This window comes from Frankliniella occidentalis, unplaced genomic scaffold, assembly GCF_000697945.3.
Source record: "Frankliniella occidentalis isolate FOCC.00 unplaced genomic scaffold, Focc_3.1 Scaffold30, whole genome shotgun sequence".
NCBI classification, from domain to species: domain Eukaryota; kingdom Metazoa; phylum Arthropoda; class Insecta; order Thysanoptera; family Thripidae; genus Frankliniella; species Frankliniella occidentalis.
In genome coordinates, this window is record NW_026267160.1 from 342,796 (window position 1) to 353,247 (window position 10,452).

Below are 10,452 nucleotides of genomic sequence, written 5' to 3' on the forward strand. Positions count from 1 at the left end.
ACGCCGGAATGGTGATCCGCGGCGCAGAGTGTCGCGCCATGCCCCGGCCATCGGGCCAGCGGAGCAAACACTGGACGAGCAGCGATAAGGGCTCGATGATGGACCGGGCGATGCGCGCCGGGGGCCGCCGACGGGGTGCTCGCCGAGGGTGGCGGACACATGGGACCGCCTGACCAACGACACCTTCTTCTTGTTGCAGGTGGTGAGGAGAAGCTTCACGCAGACGACCAGCACGCCGCCGACGCCCCCCTGGCCGACATGGACGTGATGTCGGCCGCGCCCCACCGGCTGCACAACGACGCCCTGGGCCACCTGACGGACCACTCCGACAGCCCGGTGCACAGCCCCGCGCACAGCCCGGCGCGCAGCCCCGCGCACAGCGGCGGCCCCAGCCCCGCGCAGAGCCCCGCGCCCAGCCCCGCGCGCAGCGTGCGCAGCAGCAGCCCGCCGCTGCGCACCTCGGACGAGGACGACGAGGAGGAGCGCGAGGAGGGCGAGATCGTGGAGGAGAGCCGCGAGCGGCGGCGGCAGGCCCGCGCCGAGGCCGAGCGCGTCCGACTGGCCAGGCTGGCGCAGGAGGCCGAGGGCAGCCGGGCGGCCGCCGTCCGCCAGCTGCAGATGCACCAGCAGCTGCACCACCTGCAGAGCCAGCGGCAGCAGCACCCTGTCGCCAGGCTGCGCGACGACGTGGCGCCCGCGGCGCAGCTGTCGCAGCTGCTGCCCGCCGAGCTGGAGCTGCGCGGCGACGCCGGCATCTGGGCGCGGCAGCCGCTGACCAAGGGCGCACGCTACGGCCCCTTCCTCGGCAAGTGGACCCTGGAACCCGCTGACCTGCGCTACGCCTGGGACGTGAGTAGCTTTTCTTCTACGTATTATATTCCCCTACAAGGGGTACTTTACCCCAAAATTCAGGGTACACCCTCCGAAAAAAATGGAAAAAAGTAACATGCAAAACTTAAAAAGTTCAGAGAAAATCAGAAGGATGAAAAATTATCAAGAAAAGTCAAGGAAAAGCATGCAAATTGGCGTTCGCTTGGATTTGTAGTGAAGTACCCCTTGGTTTCCTCTCCCGGTCGCGATGCACCTGCCCTACGGGGGGCGCCCGGGCCGCCCCCAACTCCCCCTTCCCCTCCCGCCCCTGGCCCGCCCCCAGCGCGTGCCCTGGCGGCTGGTGGCGGGATCAGCCGCAGCGCCGCGCCCTCTTCCGCGCGACTGCTCGCGGTGGGGGCGGCCCGACTGGACCGTCTCTCTTTTTGACGAGCAGCGCCACTTTTTTCCCGCTGTATTTTTTCCCACGTTGAGATTCTTAGCGGCGTGGGATGGTGTTTCTGTGTCTGGTCTCCGACCAAGCTTATCATGACAAGTGCGTCTGCCTCTAGTGAACTACATTTACTACTTGGAGCTCACGACGAAAAAGAAGGGCACTATCGGCAAAGGAGGCCTCTATCCGCGCTGCCGACTCTTCTTGTGTTTGGTTGAATGAGAATCATTATAGCACTTACGGATGAGTGCAAAGTACTTAATGTTATTACTTTATTTACGCTGGCCTTTATTTTATGTGCATCTTTCCAGTAGTGATTCTATTGGACGGGTAACCAGTTGCAATTTTTTCCCCCCGAATATTGTAACAAAGTGCGTGAAATCACGTTGCGATAATCCGCTGTGGCCCTTAACTCACACTGGCGCCGCAAATCGCGCCGCAAATCGCAAATCCCGGCGGCCGTCTGCCCCGCACACTCACACCCACACACACTCTCTCTCTCTCTCTCTCTCTCACACATGAGGCTCACTGGCGCGCGCGCCCGCACGTCGCGCCCAGCATGTGGTGCGCGTCAAAGAGAAGCCATGACTATCGCTGCCGATTTGAGGAAGCCAGAGGCCTTCGGCACGCCAGGCCAAGGCTTCGTTATCTCGGGGGGGAAAAAGAGGGAAAAAGGAAAGACGACGTCGCGCCGTGCCAACCGAATTTTTCGTTTCCTAAGGAAACGGTGGTCTCTGTGCGGTGGCATGTGTGGGTCCTGGTGGGGCATGCTGGGCGGGGCGGAGCTGGCGAGCAGTGGATCAGGCTGCGATTGGTTTAGTCACGGTCGGGCGCGTTTGGGTGTCGATATGTGGCGGTCAGCTTTCCGGGAGGAGCCCCCTCCCCCCGACCACCCTCTCTCGCCCTTCGTATCCTCCCCTTTACTGTGTGTTCTCGATCGCGCTCTCTCTCTCTCTTCCCTGGTCTTCTCTCCCTTTTTGTACCTCTCTCCGTCTTTATCCCCCCTTCTCTCTGTCTCTTGCTCACTCACTACCGCCCCTGTTCGCTCACGCGTGCTCAACTCAAACATGCGGAAACCGCTTGCTTTTGATTCTTCTCGCCTTTTATTTCTTTTGGCAAATTATTTCAACCCCTCCTTTTGTCTTTTATTGGTGTTCTTTTTCTCTCTGCCTTCGTTGCGTTCCCCGTATCAGCAGTAAAGTTGGTTTACAGACAACCAATTTTCCTTTTTTTCTTTTTGTAAATATACAATATGCTCATCCTTTCACAGTATTTTGCAGAATTTTAACAGTTTGTCGTAGTATGAAGCAAGCAGAACGGCGTGAAATTTGTGTTGTGCCAGTAGCCTTTATGAAAACGGGTTGCCTTCCTTGTGCCCGGTGACAAGGCCGATTCGTTTCCGGTCGAAATGGTGATTTGGATTCCACTTGGATGCGGAAAACCGCGGCTCCCGCTGTCAACGTCTTACTCGTCCGTCCCTGCTCACTCGGTCAGCGGTCCTCCCCCAGAGCGTGAAAAGGGAAAAAATATCGACGAAAACGAACATTGAAAGATTAGCCCGATTGAGACGACTGCAGGTAGCGGACGAGACACGATATGTAGTGCAGATGTCAATCGACACATCTGTCTCCTGCGCTTTGGCGTTCGGCTCGCCGGTACAACCCGCGCCAAGAGTGGCGCCCCACTCCCCTCCCCCCCCCCCCCCCTTTTCCCCGGTCCCCAATACGCGTGACAGTCACGCCGCGCACGTAAGGGGCAGCCCACCTTTCTTTCAACTTGGATTCATCATACAGATGCATTGCGTCTGTCCAGACTATGTCCTTTTGTGATAACTGCATTGTGCCTCTACCCCCCCCCCCTCTCTTTCTCTGTATCTATCTCGCTCTCTCTCGCCCTCTTGCGACACACACACACACACATACATTCACACTCAAACTCACGCTGACCCAGGCATCAGTCGTCCCTTGCGAAATAACCGCCAATCACATATCTCGATACTTGAACGTCCACTCCTTTCCTTGTTTTACCTATATTTTTATTCCCACCTCCAGCTCCCACTTTTTTCCCCCCGAAATTTCGTTTTCTCATAACGCTTTCTTGTTTCCTCGTCAAGATTTAATCCTTTCCCAAGGGTTATGTCGAGTCGGAAGTAGCCTCGGGGCTGTTACCTGTCTGTGCTTCGCCCCCTGCCCTTCTCCCGTCCTCCATGTCTGCCTGGTACGGATTTCGAGAAGAATCTCGCGATACACGTGTCTTAGTACTGACCCTAATTTTCCCTCAAAAAAGGAATAAAAGTGTGTGATTGGGGGTAGCGACGGGACGGAGGGATATAGGGGGGTGATCCGCGACCTTTCCTCCCCTCTGATAACCCTCCGGACCGTGTCCCACAAATTCACACCTCCATATGATACTTCTGTTGCGATGCGTTTTCGTGAATTCTGTCGAGAAAGCGGCAGTGGCAAATCAATACAGGAGCTGCTGGCCCACTCGCGAAAAGGGTAAGGGGAAGCCAATGTTTTATTCGGGAAAAAGTTCGGATCCGCCAACACACGCAAAAAAAAAGGAGTAAAACCGTTTTATAAACGAAATGAAGCTCCATTTTTTCTTCTCTTCTTATCCCTTTACTGATTCGGGGTGCATTTGATGAAATCGAAGAGTGGGGAAAAAAGAAGGCTAATTCCTCATAGCGATCGCCAGGCAGTCCTCTCTGTTGTTGGCTGATTGACACTTTCGCCCAGTAGGGACGTCATCGCGATCGGCTGGCCGAGCTGAGGCGGTGTCGCTTGCAATGCAAGGCCGGCGGAAACGCTTGGCGAGTCTGTGACGGTGTGTGTGACGATGTGTGTGGCTGTGTGTGACGGTGAGTGTGTGTCCGGCGCGTTGGGCCCCTCTGCATTGCTCACCTGCTGCAGCAGATGCAGGTGTTGCCGCTCCATCATGCCGAGCTGCTGCTGCTGCACTGCCGTTGAGATAACGCCCGTTGCTGCCAGACAGCACAACTACTCCACGCCACTTCCGGCGCAGTTGTTGTCGTTCCGTTTGGCATATAAACCCCTTCTGTTGTGCAGCGCAGTGTGGTTTGCGGGTGTCGCAGCAGCGCGGCGCACTCGACAACAATGCTTACCTAAATATGTGTCACCCACCGGGGCGACGCTTGTGTTTACGGCATCGACACAATCGGGTGGCACTAAAGCCTTGCATTGTCCATACGCGGCCGGTCCGCGGCCGTGCCAGGCCAAGCCATGGACCAAACGGGCACCAAAGCCAACGGGCACCAACGGGCACCAAACGAACCCCAAACGAGCACCAACGGGCACCAAACGAGCACCAACCGGCACCAACGGGCACCAACGGGGACCAAAACGGGCACCAAAAACGGGCAGTATCGGTTCAAATACTCTTTTCCGTCTCGCGAGCTGGCAGCAGCGCATCTGAGATGACGTGATGCAGTCACGTGTTTGTCAGTGGAGCCGGGCAGGGCAGGACACACACAATAGGACTCCCCGATCAATACGCGATGAGGATTACGCCTCGCAGTGCAGGCAGAGCAAGCGCGCGGGGCCAGCAGCCCATATAGCAGCAGATTCTCCCCCAAATCACGAGATTTCAGCAACAAAACTGTTGTTGTGTTGTCGCCGCGTCACGGTAATGGAAGCATCAGCATCGCGTTCGTATAAGCTCCCATCGGATATGAGACATCTCTCTCAGCCGCAACGTGCGCCCGTTGATCACCCCCTTCCACCCCGCGGGGCGTTAGCCCGTCGCTGTTCTAACCCCTCCCGCGGCCAAGGTCGGGGTTCATTTCCATACGCGCCTCGCCTCACCTCTGCAATTATAAACGCATTGTCTCGCCGGTCCAGTCCCGGCCAGCATCCCGTCCGGCCGGTGCGATGCTCCTCTGCTCTTGACCCTGCATCCCCTGCCTGCTCTGCTCTCGCGGCCAACAACTGGCCTCTGCCGCTCCTCGGGGACCGCGAGCCGGGGGGACGACGTCGCCGCCAAGGGCAGGGTTGCAAGGACATGGAAGTGGCAGCATTCTTTTGCATAGCAGCGGCCCGAGCCGGCTGATGTGATCCTTGTGTGTATGTGACGGGGAGAAGTCAAACCGACGGATTGCCCCACGCATATGTCCTCTGGTGTAACGGTTTCGTTTTTATTTCCCTGCTGCTTGTATTTTTCTGTATAGGGCTCTTTATTATTTTTTCCTGTATTTTTCCCTCTTTCCTCTCGCGGGCAGTCGCCCAAGCTTAGATAGAAAGTGCGTGACTTTTGTGAACTGCATTTGAATAATAGACGACCTTCTCTATGTCAGATATCACGACACGACGGAAACAATTCAGCTTAAAGCTGCTAAATTTTTGCCATTATAGAGCTACTAACCGTCCGCCCCCAACCGTACGCCGCTTCCACATAATGAAAGTGGCCTTTTGTCCTTATACGCTTTGGTCAGTTATGTCGCTGCCGTTTTAAACTCGCCTGCATGTAGCGAAAGACGTTTGCTGACACGCCCCGCCCCGCCCCGCCCTGGATACGCAACAGGGCCGTCAACGGAAGCAGAGAGCCGCCCCTATCAGAGAATGCTTTTGCTTGTCGGGTCCAGCGGGGCGGAGCGGCGCGGAGCGGGCCGCCGGAGGGTGTGCTGCTTGTCCAAGTCCCCGCACCCCGTCATCTCCTCCCACCTCCTCTTCCTCGCTCCCTCCTCTCCCCTTCTACTTCCTCTGACCCTCTCTCCGGGACTTCAGGCCCACCACCCGGCCCACCGACACCGCCTCACCTACTCCTGGTCTGGTCAGCCTCGCGTATACAAAAACACACACTCACAGCGTGTGTGTGTCCGACTGGTCCAACTCGGACAACAAACAGACTCGCGGCCTCATCTAAAACACATTCTTCATACCTCTCGAATGATATGAAGTCGGCGAGGTCAGACGCGTCACAAAGCCAGCCGTGATTGCTGTGCGTGCGTATCGCCGCTCTTCCCTTGTTTGCATAACTGTCACACGATTGCGCCGGATTGCTCTCATTGCATTCCCATACATCTTGATATCACACGCACCGCGCTGCTGCATTGTCTGTGTGGTCCAGCAGCGGACGGGGGGAGGAGGATCCCCCACATCAGGGATGCTGTAACAAGGTGACTCCCTCCCTCCCTCCCTCGGACGGGGGGAGAGGAGGATCCCCCACATCAGGGATGCTGTAACAAGGTGACAATTAACATGTCGCCCGGCCGAGTTGATTTCACCGAACTCTCTGACTCTGTGTCCGCGCGACCCGCCCCGCCCCGCCCCTGGCCAGTGTCCGGCAGGCTGTTTCTCTCTTCTTGCGCGTCGTGTTTGATTGACAGCTGGCTCGTTGGACTGCCGCGCGTTGAGAGACACCTTTTTTGTCCGCGTTTTGTCCCTGTCGACATTTTTGCACCTCCGATACGCTATGCTGCTGCTGCTGCTGCTGCTGCTACTGGGCTGGCTGGACCACTCGATGCTGCTGCATCTGTGTGTCGGCACAGGCCTGCATATGTCTTATTTCCGAAACCGACTTTTTCTCATCATTCCGAGAAGAGGGGCACAGTAAAAATTATTATATGAGGGGAATAAAATCACAAAAAAGAACAAAAATTGAGAAGAGAAAGAAATCAACGATTTGCTGCCTCCTTCCGGTTGGCTTTGATGGAGAGAGAGAGAGAGAGAGAGAGAGAGAGAGAGAGAGAGGAGGGGGGCGCTCTTATTAGAGCCAGGCCTTTAACGCCTGTCGTTTCAGGAGTCTAGGCTCGCTTTATGGCCCATTCGGTGACTACCCCACCCCGCCCCACCCTGCCAGCCTCACCCCGCCCGCCGCGTCGCGTTCTGGGGAGGCAAAGAGCGGGCGACGGGAGGGGTCAAACCTATGTGCCGGTATCGGCCAATATCTGGCGGTAAATCAGATCTACGTGCCAATACGTGCTTGACCCCTCATTGGGGGGACGTGCTCGGGAGAACGTGCTGATAACGAGAGCGGTCCCGCCCGCCATCGCCCAGCCTCGCCACGACACGCCAATTCGCTAGCGAACGCCAACAGAATGCAATGCCGGCCCGAAGCAAATTATTGCCATCACTTACTACCACTCACCCACCCACCCACTTACTACCACTCACCCAACCACCCACCGCCACCCCGACCGACCTGAAAATAGAAGGAGACATTTACGCGCATTCCGATCGGCCGTGTTTTTATTTCTATGTGTACAGCGACTTGACGTGTGGACGACGCACGAGGCCAAGGAGTGTGTGTAATGTGCGATGTTCGTAAAACTCAGGGCGGGAAAATCTAATTTTTTGTCTCAACCCTTTCCGTTCAAAATATCATAATTCCGTCCTACGGACCGTGCCTGAAGACTAGTGAAAGCGAGAGCGACAGAGAAAGGGATACAGTTCATCGGACGCGCACCCTCGGGCCAAAAAAGAAGGGGTGTGCACGCTCGCCGGAGGGAAGAATGGTGGGTGGGGGTTTGGGGTGAGCGGCGGAGTCTGCTGCCGCTGCTGCGCCATTTGGTCCAGATGACAAAACGCTGATAATAACATGACGTTCACAGGGCAATATGTTATGATGTTAAGATAGCATGGATGAGTGTGACGCGACCAGGCTGCTGCCGAGAGGGGTGTGGAGGGGGGAGGGGCGCGCCCGGGCGGTGCGGTGTGTCGGCCGGGACAAATTGGCTGGTCATCCGTGCGGGAGGGGGAGGGAAGTCCAGCCCGGGATTGCGCGTCCACGCCACGGTCTTTCCGACCGCCGCGCCCCAACCCCGCGCGCCTCCAGGGCTGAGGGTGAAATTAGTATAATTCACTTCCGAAATCAGATCATTATCGACCTCAAACCCCTTGCCGATCGCAATTTACACGGCGGCAGCTGGCTCATCGTGCAATTATTATTTTTCACGAGACTGTCGATATCTGTTGTCAAAAAACAAAACTCGCGGTGCTCACGATGCCGCCGAGTCACTTGGGGGCGGTGCGGGTGACGGGGCTGCTGCTCGGGGATGGGCCTTCACTTCGGTTCGCTTCACCGGCCTCGGTGGGGTCAGGAAGATGACGAACGAGCCTCTGGTCATCCCCTTTGGAGGAGGGCCGGGGCCTCGGCCGGGGCCTCGGCCGGGGCTGGCGCTGAGGTTATGATGGATGGGGGGCGACGGCAAGAAGCGCCTCTGCCTTCAGCCGCACGCTCCGCCACGCTCCGCCACGCTCCGCCACGCTCCGCCGCGCCACGCCGCGCCACGCTGGGCCACGCTGCGCCACGGCGTGACATGCACGCTCGCACGCGCGTGCGCGCCGCAGAGCAGCAGCAATTAGGGAGGGGAGGCGGAAGGGCGGGCGGGGCGCGGGGGCGAGAAGTGGCAAAGTGTTGGCCCTTCACCGCTCACTCACTCTCCCTCCCTCTGGCTCCCTTACTCTCTCGCTCTCTCTCCATATCGGGCGCACGGGCTGGGCTGACACTCCCGCAAGGACAAGATGACCACTTCTCTCTCTCTCTCTCTCTCCCTCTCCCTCCTTCCCTCCCTCTCTTTCCACCCCCGCCCACCCTCGAGCAGGCGGCGCTGCGTATGGCTCGCGGTCTGGCGCGCTCCCTCCCTCCCTCCCTCTCTTTCCACCCCCGCCCACCCTCGAGCAGGCGGCGCTGCGTATGGCTCGCGGTCTGGCGCGACATACGCGGACGAGCAGGCGAAGGGGGGCGCCGAGGAAGAAGACGACGACGACGAGGAGGAAGAAGAGGAAGAGGGTTGCTGGTGGCGCCAGTGGCTCCGGCCGGCCCCTGATCCTCCGGTCCTGTTCCTCCGGGGCGGCGCGGCGGGGGCCGGGCGAAGGCGGCGACGGCGGCCATCAGCGGCAGCTGCGTCTTGATATACGGCCCAATAACCGCGCCCGGACGCACGGGGCTCTCCTGTGGGGCTCCTCCCCCCCTCCGGCGCTGGCCACTCCTGGGCGCCCCTCTCCGCCTATCGTCTGGACGGCTCAGTCGCGCGAAAGATATCAATTATTAGCTTCTTCTTCTTCTTCTTCTTCTTCTTCTTCTTTTTCTTCTTCTTCTTCTTCTTCTTCTTCTTCCTCTTCATCCTCTAAGCGTGCAAACGTGTGTAAGAAGGTGGAAAAATTGTGGTGTCGGCCGCTGAGAGCCGCAACATGCAGCAGGCGCCAAGCTGCCTGCGCTACTGTACTCACTACTTGACCCCACGGCGGTCTCCTCCCCCGCTGCCCTTGTCCTCCCCTCCCTCCCTCCTCTCCGCGCCACGCACCCCAGCGAGTTATCCGCTCACTTAGGCACCGCATCCATTTCCTGATATAAAACATCTCCTGCTCTCTCTCTCTCTCTCTCTCTCTCTCTCTCTCTCTCTCTCTCTCTCACGCCGACGCAGACGCAAAAAATAATGAGCCGAACTCCACGACGACGTGCGAGGCAGGGGCGCAACACCCGTGCTCTGTGCGATATTGCAAAAATTCGTCTTTTGAGATAAATGGAAGTTTAATTCTTTTTCGGCCGCCTGCTCTTCCTTATTCGGATTCTGCGACGCGCGCGAACGCCCCCAAAGCAGATCCAAATTCATAACAGATTGTCGCAGGAAATAAGGCGATATTACATCGTGAGGAGTACAGATGATTCACGCTTCTGCTCGCGGATGCATTGGCTCATGACGGAATAATTGTGTAAACCGCTGTTGGCTCCTTGACGGGCTCCCCCACCACCACTTGGTTCCGCGCGAGCTGCGGCGCGGGGGTCGCTGGGGTTGGGGTAGGGGCGCGTGGTGGTGTGGGGTGTGGGGCCCCAGCCCCCGTAGGCAAAGACAAGGCTCCAGCGAGTTTTGGCCGCTGATAGGGCTTCTTCAGCCCCCACCCCTCCTCATTGTGCCACTCTGGCGCAACGCGGGACACGATGGACTCGCACCCAGCAGCAAAGATGAATTAACTCTCTCTCTCTCTCTATCTCGCTCTCTCTCTCTCGCTCTATTCGCATAACCAATTACGCCAGCATTGTGTTGCGACAAAGGCCCCCTTCCCTTCCCCGACTCAGATCGGTGCGCGATCTCTTCGCTGGACATCAATAATATCGGCCGCCAGGATGACGCGGTCAGCCGAAGCTGGGCGACGCTGAGCGAGCCGGACGGAGGATACGAAGGGTGTTGGTGTTGAGCGGGCGCGGCGACGCCCAGCCACACTACTTACTTA

The 10,452-nt window shown here is 58.0% G+C and overlaps 1 protein-coding gene across 4 annotated transcripts in view; it reads left to right on the forward strand.

Annotated features, from left to right (window-relative positions):
* Positions 1 to 10,452, forward strand: part of LOC113211004 (transcription factor hamlet-like) — a 156,623-nt gene that overhangs the window by 95,835 nt on the left and 50,336 nt on the right. For all 4 annotated transcript variants that reach the window (XM_052265777.1, XM_052265776.1, XM_052265775.1 and 1 more), the window contains one exon: positions 200 to 849. In XM_052265777.1, the coding sequence (XP_052121737.1) occupies positions 259 to 849 (591 nt within the window). In that variant the 5' untranslated portion in view covers positions 200 to 258. The remainder of the gene's footprint in view (positions 1 to 199; positions 850 to 10,452) is intronic.